The sequence below is a fragment of the Argiope bruennichi genome, chromosome 11, assembly GCF_947563725.1.
Source record: "Argiope bruennichi chromosome 11, qqArgBrue1.1, whole genome shotgun sequence".
NCBI classification, from domain to species: Eukaryota; Metazoa; Arthropoda; class Arachnida; order Araneae; family Araneidae; genus Argiope; species Argiope bruennichi.
In genome coordinates, this window is record NC_079161.1 from 49,565,471 (window position 1) to 49,591,279 (window position 25,809).

Here is a 25,809-nt window from a genome sequence, read left to right on the forward strand (position 1 = left end):
CTGGAATTCATTTATTAAAGAGTAATGTTTATTCAAAATTTTCTTTCCCCAGAATTATTTTCAAAGTTGAAAAATGTGTCGCATTAATCAAGCACTTGGCAAAAATTTCTGAAAGTCAACACAAAGATTCATTTATATTTCTATTAATTCCAGGTGGGAATTTTTTTGAACATTTCCTCATTAATAACAGCAAGACACAATGAATGCATCATTTCAAGAAACAACGAATTCGTAAAAATTTTGCCGAAACGAAATAAATGTTTCCGTTTTTTTAAAGACATTCATCCTTTCTAAAACTTTTCGTTTATTCAGCAAAATTATTGCACTAATATTTGTATTTCAAGTGCAATTCTTTCGAATTTCTCGAAGCTGAAATAAGAAGAAATGAGGGAAAGGAGTTGTTCTGTTGAAATGAGTTCGAAGAAACATTTATTACAGTCAGTGCTATTTTTAACATTTATTACAGGCAGAGTGCCCAAACAAACTTTTGGGAAAATATTAATGGCAGGTCTTTTTCCCGCCATTGTAAAGGAGACTTTAATCTTATTTAGGAAGAAGGAATTGTGCTTTCAAAGGAAAAGAGTTGTGGTGAAATAGTTGGAGGAATAGTTGTTCCCTTTGGAAAGCTGAAGTGTTGCAATTTTTCTTCAAATCTTACAGAAAGGATTTTACAGGGAAAAGGATATTGAACTCTTAGAGATCGCTTTATGCCAAAGCTTCTTCGTATTTCATATTACTCCAAAACTTTAAAAAAATTCCTCTCGGCAAGCTGGAAGGCAAAGCTAAATTCCTTTACATCTGAGCTATTATGTGGCAAGATATCCGATGTTAGAAAAAATCAAAATCAGAACTGGAAAATCAATTTTTAGCCCTTAACTTCTAAGATATTGGAGTTATAGAAAACCTTTAAATACAAAAGTTATTCATCTTCATAAGGCTCAAATATGACTAATTAGATATTTTTTCTATCTGCAATATTATGAAAGTTATAACGAAATGACAATTTCACCCCCCTCTCACTTTTTCAACTCCCTTTGAGTTAGATGGGACTTTACGTACTCGTTCGGGATTTTTGCATTTCTAATTAGCCAGTTAAAATCCAAACAAAATTACTCTATTAATCTTGTTAACAAAATAACATTTGCAATACGTAATATATATATAAATTTAATTAATTTCCAAGATTTTATCTTAATTTAGCCCATAGTAACTTTATTCTAAAAATACTCTCTTATTTCCAGATCCAATTCCATTTTCGGTTTAATTAATTCCTCTGTAAAACTAATGCGCCATCAGTAATACGTATCAAATGAAAGTGATACTTCCGTTGCCCTTGTTAAAGGTCACCATATGCATTCCATCGGCACGTGGCCGGAAATCCTATGTTATATAAGACTAGTGATCATTTGTTTCGCACTTCTTTTCTTGTTTCTACATTTGTGGCGCGGTGTGTCTGCTTGTAAATAAATTGCTTTCCCGAGATGGATATTAAAGAGAATTAAAAATACAACGTATCGTCTATATATTCAAACCTGCACTCTGCTTCAACAAAAATAATGTTACATATATAATAAACTTTTGAATGAAGGATGGTATTGAGTTCTAGCGACCATGATCGGTGAAGAACTGAAGAAATTTTCCCGAAGTCCTGTTATGAGAACCATTGCAATAGGCAGTCTTCCTATAGGGAATCTAAAAAAAAAATAGTTTAATTTTAATTGAATCTGTAATTTTAAGAAATAGAAAAGTGCCAAAGATCGAAAATCACACAATGCACACAAACCATGTTTTCATATGGACACTTACTGTAAAAAAGAGGTAATAATAATCACTAAATAAGTCACTGATGCAAAAAAAACTTCATTAAATCTTGTTATTTAAAATTCAACAAATAAGAGAAATGTTGTTTTTATTTAATCAGAATAATTATTTTAAATACTTCAAAATTGGAAAAAAAATAGTTCTGATCAAATGTGTAGTTTTTAAAATTGAATAAATGTCAAAAATCAAACAGCAGACAACGTACTTAAATCATATTTAATAAGCCATAAAAAAAAGAATGTAAATTACTAAATAAATCATTGATGCGAAAAAGTCTCAATTAAATGGCATGTTATTCAAAATACAACAAATAAAAAATGATTTTTTTATTAAAAAATTAGGAAGATTTAGAGACTAAAAGTTTTGAGTTCAAGAAATTGACATTTTAAAATTATTTTCCATCTACAGACTTTTGATTCAATTAAAAGAAAATTTTAAATTATTTTACCGTTGTTTTCGAATTGTAACTTCTTGCTACTAAATATTGTCCCGGTAAGATAAATATTTGCAACACAGAGACAAAAATATGGTTAGTATAGTCAGCTATATGGGAAAATGCCATGTGTTTGCAGTTAGTGAACGAATGTTTACATTTAGATATCCCCAATCAAATATTTTTACAAAAGATCAGTAATCCCTTCGTTGTAAAAAGTAAAATAAGCTATTATGTTATTATATCTTAATGAAGGAAAGTTCTTTAGCTAGAATTCATTAAAATGCATTAATTTTGAGCTTTGATGTTTCTTTTTTTTTTTTTTTTTGTTTAGATCTAAAATTACTCAGTCTGGACGAAAAGCAGTTGTCTTAAATGGAGCACCATAGAAATTAATTAATGTATCAATGAGTCTTTAGAAATACGAATTGTCATTAAATAAAATAAAGTAACTGAATAAATGGACACTAAAAGCCTAACATTACTCAGTCTGGACGAAAAGCAGTTGTCTTAAATGGAGCCCCATAGAAATTAATTAATGTATCAATGAGTCTTTAGAAATACGAATTGTCGTTAAATAAAATAAAGTAACTGAATAAATGGACATTAAAAGCCTAAAATTTGGCCCCAAAGAAAAAAAATCAGATTTTGTTGTTTTTTTATCATATATAGAGAAAAAAAGATGAAGAAATTGCGCACAGCATAAAATTTCAAATTTGGCTTCATGTATTTCATATTTTTGTAAGTGTGAGAATAATTTTTCAATTTCTAATATTAGTTCACACTCTCCTTATATATATTTATATATCCTGTTCAAATTTCCAATCGTTAGTAAAATACTTTTCATTTATCCACTCAAGTTCAAATGCATTTTTTTTAAACTTGCAGTGGATGACACTTGATTTTAATACAGTGTTTTCAAATATTAATTCATTAATTATTAAATATAATTAATTTTTAATACTTTGAATGAAGTTTTAGCAGTTTGTTATGGAAATGGAAATCAACAAGCAGTAGCTCAATCGGTAAATGCTAGGATTTCAGTATTTTTCACGTGAAGGTGAAGAATGCGAGTTCAATTCCTGCAAAAGTAGGAATTGAATTATTTTTTTATATTACTTGTTTTAATTGTGCATAATGGAATAGACAGCTCAATTTCAGACAAATAATCAAATTTATTTAAATGGACCTGCAATATAATAATATAATATTTTTTTTACTAATTGTAAAGGTGCATTTTCGAAGGATAATGACGTTATTATGAGGATCAATATACTGCTAAAACTTTAAAGTTCATTTCCATTATTTCTTTATTACTGGAATTTAAGAAAGAGTTAAATAACTGAGGCTGTTATAACGAATGACTTAATTATGATCACGCATCATTTTGTATTTGACTTTCACAGTCGTTTGTAGTGATATCCCTCCGTGACTCATCTTAAATTGTTTCCAGCTTTTCCAGAATAATCCCTCTTAATGCCGTTTAAGTGTAAAATCACTTATTTTAAGGGATTCTATGAATGTCTGCTTCACATTCATGAAGTGATAGAGATTTTATTAGAGGTAATTATATTTTAAATTAATCCGTAATGCATATTTACTATGAAATATGAAGATGGAAAACGTGTTTCTCACATCGACAAGTTGGTGTTGAAAAAGACTTGAAATGCGAAAGTAGATTGTGGATATGGCTATAGTATGCGGTATACCTCCCGTGTTGTAATTTCCCAATAGCTCTATATACTAACTTAGAGAGCAACTACCGAGTGCGAAGTTATTGGCTGAATGCTTAACATCACTGAGCAATACTTGGAGAAATTACGACGAACCATTTAGGACAAGGGAAATTAAATACTCAGTTCTAGCACTGTGTTGCTCGTTGGCATTCTTAAAGAAAATCGGCTGCAGATATTTAGCTCCAGGTTGTGTGAGTATCAAAACTTTAAACCTGATCTTGGTAAAAGCAAACTGCATTTTTCTTGCACTTGAAGAAATTCTTGCTTGTCCATCTTTTTCTCGCAAATGGGAAACTGTAGACAGTTATGATTCCATTTGCTGGAAGCAGGGATTTTTGACACTGGACTAAAAAAATTTATCCTGCAGCGTATAACAAGTGTTACAATTCCGATAATTATTAAGTTGAAAAGAGCTGAAATATTTCTGTATTTATTGCAATAAATCTTTCCATGTTATTAAATATAGTTCCCTTTAGAGGTGTGTGAGAATTTTACTTTCAGAATGCCTTCTTATAAAATCCTAGACCATAATTTAACAGCTATTTCACAAGTATTTTAAATTATTTAAATTTCATTGCTTATAATTATATGGAAGTTCAAACACATTGCAATTAATTTTAGAAAAACAAACAAAATCAATGCAAAAACAATGCCTATCTTGTTTTTCGATATAAAAATGTGGTCTGAAAATAAAGTCTAAAAAAATAATTTGAAGCATAACTATTTAAATACTCTAAGAGAAAACAAGAATTAATTCTTTTTCTATGCTAAACTAGAGAGTAGCAAAAAATGCTGATAACATTTGAATTGAATACAATAGCAAGGTCGGAGGATTTAACAGAATCTTATCAGAAATTAGTTATAAAATGATTGCAGCACTTTTACATAACAATAGTATTTTTATGTACAAAATCCTTTGAAGATTTAAATTACAAATAGTGAAGATATTTATATTTCCAAACATTTTCTCATTCGAGACCTGATTTCACCGAAGATCCATTCTGTAAGCGGGTCTAGTGCACGTTAATCCGTAGGGCTAATTTACTATATGTCTATGATCAATATTTCAGGAATAAATCAGTGGTCAAGGTTTTTGAGACACCCTGCATAAAAAAGTGCAAATGCTTACTTTAAAAACAAATATATTATCTCAATGCAAAAATAATTACACAATGTAGTGCAATTTCATAGTCTTACTTGAATTTGTTAGATGACAAACATCATTTATTAATAATAAAATAGAACCAAAAAGATTCTTATAACTTATGTAGGCTTCTACTGCTGATGTAGTGAGGAAGTTTGGAGTGACAGGGCCATCTCGAGTGTCGTCCTCGTCATCTGACCTTGTTTCAAAATAACGAGGTCCGTCCCAAAATAGCCCTAGTGTTGCTTTAAAACAGTAGTTAATATAACTAAAATAAATAAACTTCTGCTTCAAAGACTTAAACTCTTTAAGGCGGCCTCTGCAAACAGAAAAACAAAATACATTCATAAATTAATTTATTAATTTTGTTTAATTTTAACCCTTTAAAGGGCCATTTTTTCTGGTCATATTATGTTTAAAAATTTTTAGGCTTGAAATTTGAATAAGAAAATGGATTCATTTAGCTTATTAGATAAATTTAATTTTATTAATTAATTAATAATTATGTAACAAATCAAGACACATTATTTTTTCTGAGATAAAGAACTGAAGCATCTAAGTTTCTGACTTACTAAAAAAATTAGTCAAAACTTATGCCAACCAACATAATTTCATGCAAAGATTGATAAATTTGGTGGGAAGCATACTTCCCACGGCCCTAGAAAGGGTTAAATTCATTCAACGAAGGAAAGACTGAAAATAATCGTAATGCCAGATATTTCAAGAATGACAACGCGCTTACGGATCGTATCAAATCGCATTCATTTGTTAACATAGTCAATGAATCAAATAGTTTCTTTAATTAAAAAAATTCAAATTGTAATGAGTTTGAGATAATATTGGGACCTAAACGTTTTAATAATCCGAAGTTACGCAATAGATGGACGAAAAACATGCAAATCGTATTTTAAGACATGCGAATCTGCGTAAATTGGAAGCAAGGGTTTGAAGACTAATTAGTTGATCGGGAAAAAATGCATTATAATTTCCAAATACCGATGCAAAACACATACCAAATAAAAATATTATATGAAGCGGAATCATGTTGATGAGGAAAATTCCTTAGTAACTAATAAACACTTTTGAAAACTTTCTTTGTCGGATTTTATTGAAAATCGATATGTGTTGCAGAAATTGTTTGTGGATGTATGGTAAGAAGCACAATAAGTCCGATAACGGATAACGACGATGTTTTCCACAAGTAAACATTAATAAACACGCAGCAAAACTTCTTAGAAGAATACGCAAAGCAAGAAATCCATTTTCTATGTGACCTACTTTCTTGTGAATCTTTTTCTATCTCTTGTTGCATTTATGAAATTTAAAGCAAATTTGAAACTTTTATCCAAAGAAGCGTAGCTTGATAATAGGCGTTGATTTGTCTGCATTTATAGCATTTTTCTTTTATAAAAATCTAATTATTTTACGAAAATATTCGCACAAAATAAAATGTAATCAACATCATCGCAGGGCTATGAAATAATGAGATAATAACACACAATTAAATGTATATATGTAAACATTTAATTGTGTTAACAATTAAATGTATTAATGTAAAACAATTAATGTATATATGTAAAATATATTTAATAGGTTTTTTAAATTATAATGAGAGAAAACTGTGTACAGAAATAATATTGTTACGAAATTTCCGGGGTTCGTTTGGATAGTGGGTGTTATATGGTGTGGAGAACGCTCAATCAGCAGGCGGCAGTAGAAAATAAAACAACGACGTTTATTTACACGAAGACACACAAGACAGCACAAGACCGACAACTATATACAGCACAGAAGACGATTATCTTCAGCCGAGACGTGCAGCATACAACAGCATACACAGCAGTATACAACAAGACTATCTACTGCAAACAATAGCGCACAGTTTAGTTCAGCACTATCTTGACTCCATCGCTGCTCTGCTTATCCTTGGAAGACTAGTTCTTCACCGTCGACTCCACTGGTTCACGACTCTCTTCCCTGTCGCTTCCGACTACGACTCAATTCACAACTACTCCCCGGCAGCTACAGGCTGCTCCTTTTATAGGTAACAGGAGGCGGGGCTAGAAACCTCTCAACCAATCAGGAACGTTCGAGGCGTATCTCGGTTCCTACTGGACGGCTCGGGAAAATTCTCGATGTTTCGGGTATAATCTATTTTGGCGCCAAAGTCGCGATATTCGTCGCCAAGTAGCCAAGTTTGTCGCCAAGCTCTGAGATCTCCTATGGAACCAACTATGCTGGGAAGCCGTATCACAGATTCGTAACAATATTATATCGTTACAAAATTTATTTGTATTTTAAAACAGTTTTATAAAGAATATTAGAGCAGTAATATTATTATGGAAAATCGTCCAATGAGCGTATAGTGGAAAAAGTCTAACAAGGTAGGTAATAGAAAATGATGCTTTATTTCACAAGAAAACGCAAAGAGTTGATTGAAGTAACACACTTCATGCTTATACCAAGAGCATCACTTGTAGAAATTTTCAACAAAAACAGACAGATAATGGTTAATTTGAAACTGCTAAAGACCTTCCTTTGCTATCGATGCCACATAAGGATTCATTTGACTGACTTGCATTTGCATCTCTTGTTTATGTAGTTTTTATGGCAGGCCATGGCATTTTATAGCCGTTTCAACGAATCTCGAAACTTAAAATGGTGCTCATATTTATATTACGAAAATATGCACAAAAAATAAAATGTATTTAATACCATCGCAGAATGATTAATAATGGTTAAAAGATAATAGTTAAGAGATAATAGTTAAAAATTTAATGTATAACTGTAAAATATATTTTAATAAGTTTTTAAAATTATAAGTAGAGAAAGCATTGTAAAGATATAATATTGCATTGTTCCAAAATTTATTTGTATTTTAAAACAGTTTTTTAAAAAAAATTTTGGTGGAATAATATTATTATGGAAAATCGTCCAATGAGCGCACAGAGGAAGAAGTCTATAACGTTGGATACTAAAAAATGATGTTTTATTCCACAACAGAACTCGAAACGTAAATGGAAGAAACACACCTGATACTTATATCAAGAGCATTACTTGTAGAAATTTGCAACTCAACTTGACAGATAATGGTAAATTAGAAACAGCTAAGGAACTTCCTCTGCAACCGGGGCCGCGGTGGCCTGGTGGTAATGTCTCGGCTTCGGGACCGGTGGGTTTCAGGTTCGAGACCCGATTTCACTGAAGAACCGTCGTGTAAAATCCGTCCTGACCAAACGTCCTCCCGCTGGTGTGGTGTGGAGACGGGGGTGCCAGCACAGGTGTCGTCCTCGTCATCTGACCGCGGATCAAAATTACGAGGTCCGTCCCCAAATGGCCCTAGTGTTGCTTCAAACGTGACGTTAATATAACTAAACTAAACTCCTCTGCATCCGATGCCATAGTAGGAATTCACCCGACTGACTTCCATTTGTCTCTCTTGTTTATGCAGTTTTTTTTGACACGGCGAGGTATTTTACAGACGAATCTCGGTATATAATAGAAATATAGCTAAAACGATTGAATTTTCTAGATTTTTTTTTTTATTTTTGTCACCGATATTCATCTAATTTATCGACAGAATGGTCGCCATTAATCATTCTGGTCATGACCTGAGGGTCATCAACATTTATTAAAAATATCTGTAAATCTCATACTTACATTACAGAAGGAAATATTATAGATTCGTAGATGTTCTAGAGATGATAAAAACTAGAATGCAATTATTTTTTTTTATTAAAAATTCTTCTTAAATTATTGCAACATCTTTCTAAAGGAGCACATTCTATCTAAAAAGTTAAGAAATGCCAAATTTGGTAGCTTTGTGTCCAATATTCATCTATCTAGAGCATTTAAACAACTTTTGCATGCCTAAATTTGCTGTTAGAATGCCAATTTATAACCATTATTCTATGAAAACGTCAGTTTCTTTACTTCATATTAAATATTGTATAAATTATCTTTAATCGACATATTTGCATCTTAAAAAGTTATAATTACTTTTGTATGTTTTACATTATTGCTAGAATAAAAGTCTATAAGAATGTTGATTTCTTTACTTCATCTAAAGCCTTGTATTAATTACTTTAAGTAAGCATATTCGCATCTTAAGGCAGTTATAATTACTTTTGCATGCTTTACTTTATTGCTAAAATAACAGCCTATAAGAATGTCGATTTCTTTACTTCATCTGAAGCTTTGTATTAATTATTTTTAATTAGCATATTTGAATCTTAAGAAAGTTATAAATACTTTTGCATGCTTTATTTATTGTTAGAATAACATCCTATAAGAATGTCGAATTCTTTACTTCATCTGAATCCTTGTATTAATTATTTTAAATCGGCATATTTGCATCTTAAAAAAGTTATAATTACTTTTGTATGCTTCACTTTATTGCTAGAATAACAGCCTATAAGAATGTCGATTTCTTTACCTCATCTAAAGCCTTGTATTAATTACTTTAAGTCAGCATATTTGCATCTAAAGAAAGTTATAATTACTTTTGTATGCTTCATTTTTTTGCTAGAATAACAGCCTATAAGAATGTCGATTTTTTTTAATTTCATCTGAAGCCTTGTATTAATTATTTTAAATAATATTTGCATTTTGAGAAAGTTATAGTTGCTTTTGTATGCTTCATTTTATTTTTAGAATAACAGCCTATATATATAAAAAAAATATTGTATAAAAATGTACACTCCTTTACTCCACTTGAAGCCCTGTAATAATTATTTTAAACCGGCCTATTTACATTTACATCTTTAGTTATTCTTCCAATCTTTTATCAACCTGGATTTTTCTTCTTACTCTTAATGCTTTTGTAGGTGATAATTTAGCGCCAAAAGGCGCCTTATTGTCTCGGTCTTTCCTTAACACCCCTGCTTGCAGTAATTATCGCTAAATCACTTTTCCGCTACTCTGCAAATTCAATTGTTCTCCTGTACCGTAATCTTTCCAAACAGAAGGCTTTCTCTTAACAGAAAAGGTGACGGTTTTTATACAAAAACTATTCATTTGGGATTGGTTAAATTCTTTTTCCTGCCCGATAAAGATATGCGTTAAAATGTATGGTAATTAAGACAGCGTTTGTTTTCCTTCCAGATAAAGTGACATTTAGCAGGGTAATTATATGAAGTATGCTTGCAGACTAGATTTAAACGTACAATTATGTTTACTTAATGTAATTTAAGAGAGACTACTTTAACAGTAAGTTGTCTTTTATTGTTACCGATTCTATTTTGATTCTTTTTCAAAGTAGGAATAATATATTTGTTTTTGTTTTCATTTTGCAATAGCCGCCTCTGGAGACCAGTTGATTTGACAGGATTAATTTTAAATAAATTAAAATGTTTTAATTAAATGAAATTGTTTCAAACCGGTTTAAACTGGTTAATGACAAATTAATTAAGACAATTCGTAAGAATGCAGAGAATTAATTATTTGGAAATCAAGTTGTAACTTTAGTTCGCGATAAATCGCCAAATGTGATTATACTTCCTGCATTATTTTCTAATAACCCTGAAAGCGAAAGATTGATGCCTCAAAAGCGCTTTGTTGCTTACGAATTTGGAGGCTTCAACAATTTGTTGCCTACGCATTTTGAGGCTTCAAGAACCTCAAACGAAAACAACATCATGTTCTCACATGATAAAGGCCAGTTAAAATAGCATGACTTTATCATTAGACAGTTTGTTGGAATCATGTTCATGAAATTATATCTAATCGATTTATCAGAAATTAAATATAAACAATATTCCCGATGAAGCAACTGGTTGCCTGAGACGACAAGAATCTAATAAAATGAATGGCATAATTTTTGTATTATTGACAGTAAAATTGTGTGATCTACAATATTAATTGAAAAAATATAATAAGAATATAAATTCATTTTTTTTCAAATATTCAAAGGTGAGGTACAGAACCTCATTTCCAATTCACTTTATCATACAATAATATTAACGCAAAATTTGTCGTAGAATACAAAGTACAGAGTGAAATTTGATTAATCAACAACAATTAAGTGAAATAATTTTTACTTACAAATAACACAAAAAAATGTCCTCCTGTTTTTTGAACGAGAAAACAAAAGTCAATTGGATACAGAACTTGAGTTATTTTTATCATTTTTTTTCCATAAATGTGGGGAAAAGAAATTTGACGAATAAAGCTTTCAAAATGAGGAAACACCAAAGATAACACGAAAGCTGAGCTTATTTAAAATGTTTTCAGGTATAGATTCATGTATTTCAATATATTTATTCCTTAAAATAAGTCAGTTATGGCCCTTTGAGACTAAGTAGACCTTTAATACTCTTTTCGTAAACCAAAACCTTCATGCAACTGCTTAGATAAAGTCACGAGAATTCATATCTGCAGAATATGGAGACAAATGCTATGTCTCGATAACTCTTTCCGTACAGGCAGAATGCAATTTTATCAGTTATGATACTATGAATTTAAGGTCTTTAAAACTCTTTTCGTAAACCAAACCTTTCATGTAGTAGCAAACATATATCACGAAAAATCATATCTGCAGAATATGGTGATAAATGCAATTCCTCATTAATGATTTCCGTACAGGCAAAAAGTAATTTGATCAATTATGAAATTTTGAAACTAAATAGCTCCTTAGGATTCTTCTTAAAACAAATCTTTCATACAACTCCAAAGATGTAATCACGAGAATTTATACCTTCAGAAACTGATGATAAATGCAATGCCTCAATAATAAGTTCCGTACAGGCAAAACGTAATGTGATCAATTTGAAACAAAGTAGGTCCTTTAGGACTCTATTTATAAAGCAAATCTTTCATATAACTCCAAAGATATAATCACGAGAAAACATATCTGCAAAATATGATGATAAATGCAATTCCTCATTAATGATTTCCGTACAGGCAGAAGGTAATTTGATCAGTTATGGAATTTTGATCCTTAGGATTCTTCTTAAAACAAATCTTCCATATAACTCTAAAGATATAATCACAAGAAATCATTTCTGCAGAAAATGGTGATAAATATAATGCCTCAATAATGATTTCCGTACAGGCAAAACGTAATTTGATCAATTTGAAACAAAGTAGGTCCTTTAGGACTCCTTTCATAAAGCAAATCTTTCATATAACTCCAAAGATATAATCACGAGAAATCATATCTGCAGAATTTGGTGTCAAATGCAATTCCTCACTAACGGTTTCCATACAGGCAGACGGTAATTTAATCAGTTTTGGTACTTTGAAACTAAGTAGGCCTTTAGGATTCTTCTCGGAAAGCAAATCTTTCATGACTATAGAAGAATGACGAGAATTCATATCTGCGGAATAACGTGGCAAATGCCATGACTAATAATGATTTCCGCTCAGCTAGAAAGTAATTTGATCAGTTATGGCTCGCTGAGACTAAGAAGGTCTTTAGGACTCCTCTCGGAATTAAGTGATATATACAATAAAGATTTCCATAAACATGGGACCAAATGTGTGCTCCGCATTCATGGGTTTGCTTGCTCATGGTGGAAACTGATGGTTTAAGTCTGTCCTTTTATATTGAAGATCGTTTCCTTTGAAAATAAGGTGTTTATCAACACAAACATTATAAATCTGATCCTCAAAGACTATTTTGGGTTGAATGCGAAGGACTGAAAGGTATTTTAAAAAGATATTAGAAATGGCGTTAAATTATATTCTTCCATGTCTTTTTTAGTTGGAAGTATTCTTTTTTGCATTACTGAGGCGAGAGACCTATCGTTAGTTCAAGGAATCGTTTTGGTTGCATTTCATTATTAATAAATAATGTTTATCATCGATCAAATGTAATTAGCACTATTAATTGCATTACCTTTGGTAATTCGTTTTTCATATACATAGCATACTTATTTTAAAAGTAAGCATTTTTAATTTCTCATATACGTTGTATAGAGAAAATATAGCAATGGTCAAACAAGTAGAACTCAGTATTTTGCCTAATCTCTGTGTTTTAGACCTCCCTAAATTGGAAAAAACACATTTTAAATAATGTCTACCTGTTTCTTTGTGACAAAGATAATTCATAGATGCTTTGAACTAGAGGGTTTAAATATGGCTTTACACCCTTTATACCAAATTTGTAGAATTTTATCAAATTTTGAGTAAAATCTGTTCAAAGGAAGTTAATAATGTCCAGCTGTTCGATTATAAGTTAACACGAGTTACAAAACAGAGAAATATAGACATATAAAATTCGGTTAATAGATTTAACCTTTATAGTGTAGATACCTGTCAAATTCTGAGTCAAATCCAATCACGGGTTGACTGCCCGTCGATCTGTATTTTCAAAAACATGCAAACGCGATAGTTCGAAAATGATGTAATTTAAATATATAATAGGTGTGACTCTGTGAATATAAGTGAAGTTTTGCGTTATATTTTGTTTCAATCAGTTGAGAAAAACATACCTAAAACAAAAATTCGATTTTTTTTTATATTATTACTGAATTTCAGGGATTTATTGCTAAAAACTCGCCAAGGATCACACGATCAATAAAAAAGCTAAATTCGTTCCAAAAGGTGATATTATGTTAATCTTGCACGCCAATGGCATGTATGGCGTTCTCTGGCATGAAAAGTTTATTAGCAAATCATGCGAGAAAATTTTGGAGAGGTCACACCCTTTGGCTTTTTTAAATAGACGGAATCATAATATCTGGGAAGAGTAGACTTTGGTGTATGTAATTAAATGTATTAATAAATAATGCGTTTCAACATCGGTGACTTTATTTACCGTCCAAAAATTAATTTAATCCGCAATGTGGGCGGCGGTGACCTGCTGTTAAGTTCTCGGTCTCGAAATCGCGGGTTGCAGGTTTGAGACCAGATTCCCCCGAAGAACTGTCGCGTAAAAGAGGGTCTGGTGCACGTTAAATCTGTCGGGGCCAAACGTCATTCCACTGGTATGGTGTGGAAGTTTAAAGAGGGTGTCGTCCTTGTCATCTGGCAGTTGTTCAAAATTACGAGGTACGTCTGAAAACAGCCCTAGTGTTGCTTTAAAGCGTAAAGGACGTTAATATAACTAAATTAAACTTAATCTTCAATGGCGATGTTCATATATAAAGACGACGTATAGCCAGATAAGAGAGTAGATTCTAGCTTTTTTGGAGAATATAAATATGTTTATATGTTTTCACATTTCTGATGACGGGTGAGACTTGCCCAAACTTCCTTTTAAAACCTTTTTTAATGGTTTTTTTTTTTAATTGTGTAATATGTTCAATTCGTAAATGTGTTTTTATTATCCTTCATTAACTCCTTTCTGTAAAAATGTTCATCATAAAATATTCTGTTATTTACTGAACATTTTTTTTACAGGAGGATGTGAGTCATCAAGAAAAGATGCTAGAGGCCCCGTCTTTCGAAAAGAACCACCTTCAAGGGTAATGTTTTCCAATAGTAGCGGCATAGAAATCGGATGCAAGGCTGATGGAAACCCTGCACCAAGAATCTTCTGGCAGACAAAAAATGGCACTGTTGTCAAAGACATACCAGACTTGATGCACTTGAAGACAGATGGCACATTAGTGTTTTTACCTTTTTCGAAATCTGATTACAGACAGGATGTTCATGATAATATGTATCACTGCCTAGCTTCAAACAGTGTTGGGACTATAGTCAGTAGAGAAGTTTATGTCAGAGGAGGTGAGTTTCATTAAGTTCTATAAAGATAATTTTTTAAACCATTTAACTGTTTTATTATCTATACTATCTAATAAAATGACACCTTTCATTTTGTGAATATTTTATTATTTTGAATCAAATGGAAATCCATTGAATACTTGTTGTTGTTGTTTCTTATGGCACTTGCCATGGACAAGCCCGCTTTTACGAGGACAGAGATTTAAGCCGGTGGGGGAGCATCTCTTGTTTTTATAGAAGCACCAACTAGGGCCAAGAGTACGTCTTATCTACACATGCATAACTCATTCGCTTGCGCAACCCCTTTTTACAGGAGGGCACATTCACAAATCTCAAAGATAGAACAACGGAAGAACAACCATGCCCAAACCAGGACTCGAACCCAGAAAGTCCAGATCACGGAGAAGACGCGCTACCCCAATGCTAGGACGCCGGCGTTGAATACCTGACTTATCTATGTATTCGAAGTAATTTTAATATTTAATTATAACCGTTATGAATGGTTTATTTTTTGCTTACAATTATCAAAATTCTCTATATTGATGCACGTATGTCATACGGGCAAAACAATTAAGCGGTTAAATATGACTGAATTGAAAAATGTTTAATCTGGAAGAGGAGCGCAAAGACAACATTTTATACCTGGCTTTGCACCAGTTAACATCCTGCTTCTGTTAAAAAAATATACGCTATGAAAACACCTAAAACTAAAAACCCTAAATACTGAATTTTTGTTTTGTTTCTTAATATTCTTTTTGATTTTAGGGTAGAGTTTAAATTTTATCAATGTTAAATTAATTTATACTGCTTATCGGCTTAAACATAAAATAGTTAGTATATTAGGGGTGAGGTGAAAAAATAAACCAATTACATATATAGGGGTAGCGCGCCTTCCCCGTCATATGACCGTTCCGGGTTCGAATCCTGGTCTGGGCATGATTGTTCTTTACCCTGTGTTCGATCTGTGAAGTGTGTGAAAGAGCCTTTCCAATAAAAAGGGGTGATGCAAGCGAATGGGTGAGCGTCATTTCCATATGATACTATGTCAGATATCTAACTTCGGGTGCTCAGGGGTCCTTACCCACACAAGCTACTGCACCCCTCCTTCCCAGATCTCTTGGACTTGGTTTGAATTGTTCAGTCCAAGCGGGATAAGCGACAACCACAAAAATTTCTTCTTATAATTTTGTTTCAATTTCCGTGATTTGAGATTTGCTCCTCCCAGATTTAATATATATTTTGAGAACTTCTATATATTAAAGTAACTTCTAATATTATATACTATCTATATATTATACTATTATTCTGTATATTTCTCTTGTATGAAATATAGAAAAAGCTTTGTAATCGCTGAAAAATTCTAATTCAAAATTTTGACGAATCTCCAAGTTCTTGAGTTAAAAAAAATTAATTTTTTAGATTATTTCTATCTTTTTGTCAGTCTGTGAAAATTATAAGGCAAAACGTTTATAAACAGACAGTTTTTGTTTGTTATATTATTAATAAAATTAAATAAAATTTTTAAAAATGTCACTTGGTAATTTGATTCTAAAACGATGAATTTCCCCTCCCCCCCCCATCCTAGCTTTTCTTAAATTAATTCATTCTTTTCCTAAATACCAGTGCCTAAATACAAGTCTAAAACCAGCAGAAGCCGTCTTTCCGAAAATTTCTAGCGTACTGTTCAATACAAATATTATTTCCCTTTCGCATTTTGAATATCGAACGTGAATGTTTTGTACGATATTCGTGAATAATAGGTACAAAATAGCGATATTTGAGTGAGTCTAACACTTTTATCTAATCTATCGTGCGGATATCTATACTGGTTTCATGTGTATACTGAATACGTGTACTGGTACCGTACATGTATATTAGTTATGTATCAAAATGAAATCTAAATCTGACACAGAGCTAAATGTATAGTCACAAGATCACATATTGTGCGTTACTGGTTTAATTAATTACGTTTCTTAGTTATCGTGTGTACATGTATGAAAAAAAAACAGACCAACATACAATTAACCCTCTGTTCAAAATTTAATAAATATATATATATGAGATTATTAACCCAATGTATAACCGATTTATATTAGTTTTAATCATTTTATAAGTTTATTTCTTAGATTATTATTACATTTTAATTTATAATTGCAAGCTTACTCATAAATTAATTATAATTTTTTAATAAAAAATACAACATTCCATAATATATTTTTTCCATAATATTACGTCTAAAAATGAAAACTCAAAAACAAATTTGGTGTGCAATTTTGTGACTATATTTTTAGTTTTATTTTAACATGGTTTACAGAAAGTTGGGTTTAGTTTAGTTTAATTATATTAACGTCCCGTTGTAAAGCAACACTAGGGCTATTTTGGGACCGACGCCGTAATTTTGAACGGCGGTCAGATGACGAGGACGACACCTGAGCTGTCACCCCTTTCTCCAAACCACACCAATGGAAGGACGTTTGGCCATGACGGTTTTAACGTGCAATAGACCTCCTTACAAGACGGTTCTTTGGTGGAATCGGGTCTCGAACCTGAAACTCTACTGTTCACGAGCCGAGACCTTACACCAAACCACTGTGGCCCCAACAGAACTTGGGAAAACGGCGTTCAAAATACATTTTGGATTCTTTGATACTTATGTATTAACCATTTGCTTGTGTTTAATCTCCAAATCGTATAATAATGATATCTAATCAAATTCTATAAAAACATTAGATTCATGACATTGACCGATCTTTCGTAACTATTACTATTGTAAAATCCGATATTAATATAGAAGAAAAAGTTTTCTTTATTAGGAAGTAACTTTTTGATGTGTGAAAATAAAAATGTAAGCACTCGTTGCTTTAACGGTTCTTAACAAAATTCATAGTTTTGTGCTGAGGGAAGTGAATTGCACTTATGTTAGTAAGCATGCGAGAAATTTTAATAGAGACTACTCCAGTTGATTTTATTCGTGAAATATATATGGTTGATGATAAAAAAAAATATCAAAACATTTTATAGTTACCATGGCTGAGTCTCTAAAATCATATATCATTATGAAACTCTCAGATTCATAGTGGCTTGCATTGTTATAAAAAATAAGATTTTAGCATTATATATCGAAACAAATATTGTGCAGTCATATTAGGGTCATGATGAATTTGTTGAATTCAAGAATCTGTAGTAAACATTCTTAAGAAAATAATTTGGAATGTAGAAAGCGTTATTTAAACAAATTATTATTCTAAATTCTTAAATGAGTGAATGAATTATGAATTAAATGACTGAATGAGTTTGTGAAGGAATGAATTATGAATTAAATGAATGAATGAGTTTGTGAAGGAATGAATTATGAATTAAATGAATGAATGAATTTGTGAAGGAATGAATTATGAATTAAATGAATGAATGAATTTGTGAAGGAATGAATTATGAATTAAATGAATGAATTATGAATTAAATGAAGGAATGTGAATGAATTAAATGAATGAATTAATGTGAAGGAATGAATTATGAATTAAATGAATGAATTAATATGAAGGAATGAATTATGAATTAAATGAATGCATGTGAATGAATGAATTAGGAATTAAATGAATGAATGAATCGTGATGAATTTGTTGAATTTAAGAATCTAGAATAAACATTCTTAAGAAAATAATTTGAAATGTAGGAAGTGTTACGTGAACAAATTATTATTTTCCTTGTAAATTTCCATAAACTCAAAAAATAAAATCAACAAAAAAGACTAAAAACTCTATAATGTTAGTCTAGATATATTCATTCTCTATCGAGTATAATATTCTGAATTCTTACCCGCTCAAATTTTATTTCGAAACTGTGTAAATAACATTGAAGACAGTTTAAAGAAAAACAGAAAGAAAAGTTTCCTTTTACTAACTTAAAAATCGGGGCACCGTTGCAATTGACTTCCTAAATACAAGCTTTCAGCTTTAAAAAAGCTTAAAAATAAATAAAGGAATACGAAAAGTGGCAGAAACCGTAAATAAGGATTCTTATTTGCTCTTTATTGAAGAAATGTCAAATACATTTTACCGTTTCTGATAAAAGATTAAAATGCCTGTCAGAGTTTGAGATGTTCTATTAAGAAAACGGATGTATATATGTCAATAAAGACATGACATGTTTTGAAGTGTACGTCCAATCTTTAACATATATTGCAAAACTAGTATTTTCAAAACGCTTTTATATTTTGTGGATGGTTAGTCGCGAGTTTCACTGTGTACCAATATATGAAGTAAAGAAATTATTTATAGTGCTTTATTTAACGAAAAATTGTGGAAAATTTTATTCATCTAATTTAATATGATTGAATGATGATTCAAATTATGATAACTTCATTGTTACTAAAAATTGTCTAATTAACCATGACTTTTATAAAAGCTAGCAGCCTTTGGCGACCAGCATGAGTTTTGACTCCAGGTTTTTGACTTTGTAAATTATCACCAATATGTTATAATTAAATCATATTGATTATCCAATTAGCGACGGTTAGCATATTTTAATGTTTGCTAAATTTTCTGTTTGGCCACTATTTTTTTTAAAGAAATAGAATGTGTGGATTTAACGGAGAACCAACCCACTGCAAAGCATTTCTAATAACATTTTGCAGCCCCATTTTTTTTTTTTTTTTGTTACGTGACTGCTTTAAGCCAAATTTTTGTGCAGTAGCTTCTGAGAGTAAAGACCCTGAGCACCCGACGACAGAAGTTTGACTTCTAGATCAAATGAAGATAGCACACACACACTCGCTTGCACAACCCATTTTTACAGGGGAGCTCATTCACGCACCTCACAGAGAGAACACAAGGAAGAGAACAACCATGCCCGAACCAGGACTCGAAACCGGAAAGCCTGGATCACGGGGAAGACGCGCTACCCCTAGGCCAGGAAGCCTGCTGCAACCCCTTTACTTAGCATAATTATGCGGAACTTTAAAAGCATTCAATGAAACAGTCTGAAAATTCGTATAGTGGTTTGTTCACAGTTTCACTGTAGCCATTCAGCAGGGAGTACATATACATATATATACTCTAAAAAAGCCTTCATGATGTTGATTTGTATAAATAATCGTCGAAAACTGCGAAAGAAGTCGGTATCATGTAACCGCACATGGGTACCATACACCCACACTGACTTAAGGCAGAAGTTTAGTTTAGTTATATTAACGTCCCGTTTTAAAGCAACACTAGGGCTATTTTGGGACGGACCTCGTAATTTTGAACCGCAGTCAAATGACGAGGACGATACCTGAGCTGGCACCCCTTCTCCACACCACGCCACACCAGCGGGAGGACGTTTGGTCAGGACGTTTAACGTGCACCAGACCCGCTTACGCGATGGGTCTTCGGTGGATTCGTGTCTCGAACCTAAAACTGTCCGGTTCCGAAGCCGAGACCTTACCACCAGGCCACCGTGGCTCCGCCTTAAGGGAGAAATAATAACTGAATGATCTAGAAGACGTGGCGGCATTAGTCGGAACTTTGATTTATAAGGACCACTGAAAGCCACGTCCCAACTCCTTCCGAAGGAGGCACGTTCCGTAATTGGAAATGGGTTGCCAATATCGCAAAATTACTAAATCAACCAGGATGGCGAGAAGCAGCCATTCGCACAGGATTTTTCTTATCCTCATATCTGATGTCATTTTCTAATAACCCTAAAAGTAAAAATGGATGCGTCAAAAGTGATAAACTGTCAATTATCTGCACGTGCATTTTGAAAATTCAAAACTCTAAAAAAAATCATCATGTCCACACATGATAAAAGTCACTGTATTGTATAAAGTGTTCATGTAGTGCGATAAATACGATAAATTTATTAAGACAGATAGCAGAGCACTCAGCGGTTTAATGGGGAAGTTACAAAAAAGACTCAAAAATAAAGAATATAAGCCAAAATGTCCATTATACCATAATAAAAACACAAAAAATTTACATGAAGTTTGCTATAAAATTAGAATATATATTTGCAAATTCAAAAATATATTCTCCAATGTTATCATATAGTTTTTCCAAGCTTAGCAGCAGCGAAGGAATTGTAAGGAATAAAGAAATTAAACAAAAAAGAAGAAAGAAGAAGAAAAAAAAAAGATAGAAAAGAAGATCTAAAAAATCGTCGGATAACGGGACATATGAGAATACATTTTTCAATTTCAGGATGAACTCTTAATCAATTCAAGGAAGGTTCTTAGTTTTAATCTCAAATATATCTGCCAATTTTGCAGATAAAGACACGAAACGTTTTCCATAGTTTGTATTATGGTTTTCTGTACATTCTTCTAATCAGAATTTTCGGCTGGTCTCCTTTAGTTATTTTTAATTATTTTTGTAGTATATTTCAACGGAAGGGGCGCTATAACTTGTCTAAAAAAATTCATGATCGTCATTTAACTATAGGTACACATTACTTCCCTGGCAATTACAAGACACCATTTGGAATTTAAAGGTCATTAAAAGATTTTACCAATCATTTAGCATATAGATTTTTGAACGCAGGATGATTTTGGATTCTGGGGTTTATGATAATTGAAAATCTACTGAATTTGCCCCAACGTCATGCTATAAGAAATACTGTAATGCGTAGTCTTTCTGTAAGAAATCTACCTTAATGGGAAATTTATTTAAATTTATAATGCATACTGAATTTAAAAAGTAGAAATTTATTTTTATCTGGAAAGAAATGAAGGCAAATCCTTAAATTTATTCTGGAGTAACTGCAAAATACTAAGAAACTATATGAATTTCTAATATATATATTGCTAATATGAATGCTCAGAAATGTAAGAAAAAATACGTTGAAGCAGTCTAGACACAGTTTCTTTTGCCCTAAATAGTGGAAGAAATCTCAAAGAAATTCAAGCTGCGTTAGGTTTTTGCTCCATTGGAGGAGAAAGAAAAAAAAACTTATCTGAATCGATCTTCTTTCGGTCAATATTCGTAGGCAAAAACTATACATTCCGTTTGCAAACTGCTTTTTTTATTTGATAATAAAATTAGAGTAACAGGATTCCAGTTATGTGCCATTTGTTCTAATTTTTACTTTCTCGTATGCAAGTACAAAAAAATGTATTGCAACGGTCAAAACATTGGAGCTCGAAATATTACCAAATTTCGCCAAACAGTCTGCAAGTTTTAGAGCTCCATAAATCCAAAAAACTCATCTTTGGCATTATGCTTGACTGCAAACAAGATAACTGACAGTAAACCATGTTGAGATAGACTTATGGGATTTGATTTATGGACTTTAGACCCATTTTGTAGATATCTATCGAATTTAGAAAAGAATCCATTGAGGGAAAATACGAATGAATTCAATAAATACAAAATTGATGAAGATCCGCTCAAAAGTTTATAATCAAATGTGTATATGTATATTCTGGTGTATATTCTGCTTAACTTTTGAATTAAATATGTAAAAAATTGTTCTTATGTCAATCTTTACTTTTGCATGAATGTAAACATAATAATTCAAACATGCAATGACTTAAACAAAGAAATTCGGTGTGTGATCTTAAGACGACAAGCTGTAGTTCCGTGTAAAATTTTGATTCAGTGTGTCTGAAAAAAATATTTCCAAAATACATATTCCTACTATAGATTCAGTAGAAATGCTAAATTCAAGCCTCATATTATCAGTATACCATAACTATTGTTCACCAATGCCATGCAATGGATTTATGGGCTTGCAGAGCTTTTGCTGGGGAAAGGGAAAACATTTTTATTAATGAGTATGGAAACAGTTTCGGTGATGTCGCTCTCGATGATTTTCAAGTACAGCGTTATATGCTATGGAACACTTAGTATGGGTACAGTTATCATTCAAGACATTCGCAGCTATGCATAGTATTGGCGAACAATAGTTACGAAATATTTATCTTGTTTTGAATCTTTTTAATGAATATATCATGTGATGCATGGTTTTTTAGTGCTATTTAATCCCTGGCATGCAGTAATTATACCATGTATTAAAAAATGCGTTTGTGTTTGGAGTACTGTGTTTGTATTTTGGACATTTTTTTTTTCTGCCGATCTGAAAACAAAATTTGACAGAGAATTACAACTTCAGCAACAAGATCATGAAATAAATTTCATTGGCTTTTGTTTATGCGTTTGACATTCTGTTATTAAGTAATAGTGTTTATATGCATTCTAAAGTACCGGCTCAGAAATGGTGAATCCTTTGATGGATTTGGTTCAAACTTTAGTAAAAAATCTACGTTTTAGATGTAAACTTGTCCCCCATATTTTATTTATATAGATTTTTATGGTTTGTATTTATCGTTTTTATTTTTACTGGAGCATCTGGATAACTAGACAACCTCTGAATGAATTTCGTTCAAAATTCGATAGAAATCTATAAATGTGTATAAAGTCGTTACACCAAACGGAAAGCGCGTTTGAGGGGTTTGATAAAGCGAGTTTTAGTTATAGTGTAAATAGACGGTGAGGTAGACATAACACCTTAAATACCTTTTCTGACTCGTAGTCCTGATGTATGAAGAATCGTCAAAACCTCGAATTCGAATTTTTGATGATTACAAAGCGTTCTCTTTGTTATACGTCATATAACAAAAAATAAAAATATTTACTTTTCAAAAATTATCAAAACAAACCTCTCCTCATTTTTATTTTAGCATTCTATGACTAGTGTATCTACATATGTTATTTGGCCCATTTTGTCTCAACAAACTTTTTTTTTATTTCTTAATGTTCGTTTTTGAAAAGCCAAAGTTTCGAGATTTGCTGAAATTTTGTTCTTGTGATAAAAAGAAAGTTCTGGAAAATTCGATTTCTCGCCTTACCGGACTATGAAACGAGGGTAACTGCTATGGAGTTGAATTTAAGTTTTTGGTCGAGTTATTAAAAGTGGTGTAGCCTATTAGAATTACAGCTATATAACTTTTATACTATAGTTCGCAATGAATAATAACGTAATATAATATAAACGTAACATATAATATAACGTATAATATAAACGTAATAACGTATAATATAAACGTAAATCTCAAATTTGAATTTGAGATTTTAACTGCAAATTCAATTATTTTAATGTTTTAATTTGTATCTGTTTTCGCTATTGACAGATGCTATATGATGCAACAGTGTACATGGTTTTCATTCTTATCCTGGATTATAGTCTGTGTATTTTCTGTAGGCGGTTCAAGGTCACATTTTCTAACTCGTTACTGATTGTCTGCATCGCAACACCGAGGCAGATAACAGTGTCACTTTTTTTTTCTTTTTTTACGCAGCCGTTAAGGTATTGGCAGCTTAACGTCCTTACTGAAACGTACTGGCTTGAAAAAAATCAAGCTTTGTCGAAACCTTGGAAACGGAGAAGGAGAAAGTGAGAATAGTAGGGAAAACGGGTGTCCTTGAAACGCCTACAGAAATTACACAGACTATAGTACCTGAATTCTAAACTATTAGTCAATTTCAAGCAAATTTTTGATAAATTTTTCTTCTTTAAATCATGTTTATTATGTTTTAGCAAACAAGCGATGTTTTTTTTTCCATCTTTGTTTCGTATTGTCCACATTCTTTAGCTGGTATATTCATTTATTTTTTTTCTCATATATCCAGTCTACTTATTAGGGCCAGTGAAAAATACCAGTAGTACACTAAATAGATTTTTCTACATTTTTTAAGTAGATTCTTGCAGGAAGATTACCAGTTGCAATGGGTTTCTTGACAAGACTTTAGGAAGATGTCTCCAGATCTTCACATATCTAGGTATCTAGAGCCGAAAAGCAATCTTTGTTTAACGCTTTAACTGCAATAATATCGTTTGGATTTCAATCAACTTCGAATATGTTGTTAGAAATGTAGAAACCTCAGAAGAGTTCATAAACGACCCATCTAACTCAGAGGGGGTGGAAATAGTAGGAGGTTGAATTTTCCTTTCGCTATAACATCCTTAATATTTAAGATAAAAAAATAAATCAAATTAGCCAAATTAGTGCCTATTTAAGATGAACAACTTTTGTTTTTAAACTTTTTCAATAACTGCAATATCTTAAAAGTTAGGGCCTAAAATGTTATTTGAAGTCCTAATTTTGCCCAAAATTAGATACATGAAATATTAATTTAGATGAAAAGGAGTCTACATCTATCTTCCAACTTGCCGAGATAATTATTTTTTAATCTGTATTGACAAAAACAACCTATGTGAATATATATATATTACTTCACTGAAAAAGAATATAATCCAATCAAAATATCTTACAAGGAACTACCAGGATGACTTGGCGGCGCCACCTCTTCTCTGGTTTCCCCTACTTTACCCATTGCTCGATCAAAGCAGATTTGTTTTCTTGACGTACAGTTTTTACATCATTTACAAAATTGTACTTGACAGGGTAAAATTAACTTTATCCGAGAAAAGGAGCCTCATTTCGTTTTGTGAATAGTGTTTGCAAGTATTTGTATTAATACGCCTAATGCGAAATATAATCACTATCTAATGTAATACGGTAAATCCATAACAGCGGAAATTTTCTTCTTTTTACTTCTGTTATATATACAAATACACACGGAATTTAATGTAAGTTTAGATTTGTCATAAAGTACATAGAATCGATATATTTCAATGAGGATTTTTTTCTTTCTTCGATTAATTGGATTCAAATTTTGATTCAAGGATTGGATTTTAGATTCAAGATCTTATAGCATATTTCATTTGCATAATTATTTCGATTTTCGGTTATCATACTGAACTCGATTATACGTATAAACAGATCAACAGGCATTGTATCATATTTTGTGCCCAATCTGAGATATATTTACAACACTGCTTTTAAAGAGATAACTCTTTTTAATTTCTCGTACACGTAGAATAGAGAAAGTAAAATAATCGTCAAAAAATTCGAACCTTTTAGACTTCCCAGAGTTCGAAAAACACATTTTGGGAAAATGTCCGTCCGTCCATCTATCTGTCTGTATCAACGATAACTAAAAACGATTTCAGCTAGACAGATGAAATTTGGT

At 31.7% G+C, this 25,809-nt stretch overlaps 1 protein-coding gene across 1 annotated transcript in view; it reads left to right on the forward strand.

Moving 5' to 3' along the window:
- Nucleotides 1-25,809, forward strand: part of LOC129956442 (cell adhesion molecule Dscam2-like) — a 342,184-nt gene that overhangs the window by 74,755 nt on the left and 241,620 nt on the right. Inside the window, exon 2 of the mRNA XM_056068324.1 lies at nucleotides 14,477-14,803. Coding sequence (XP_055924299.1) covers nucleotides 14,477-14,803 — 327 coding nt within the window. The remainder of the gene's footprint in view (nucleotides 1-14,476; nucleotides 14,804-25,809) is intronic.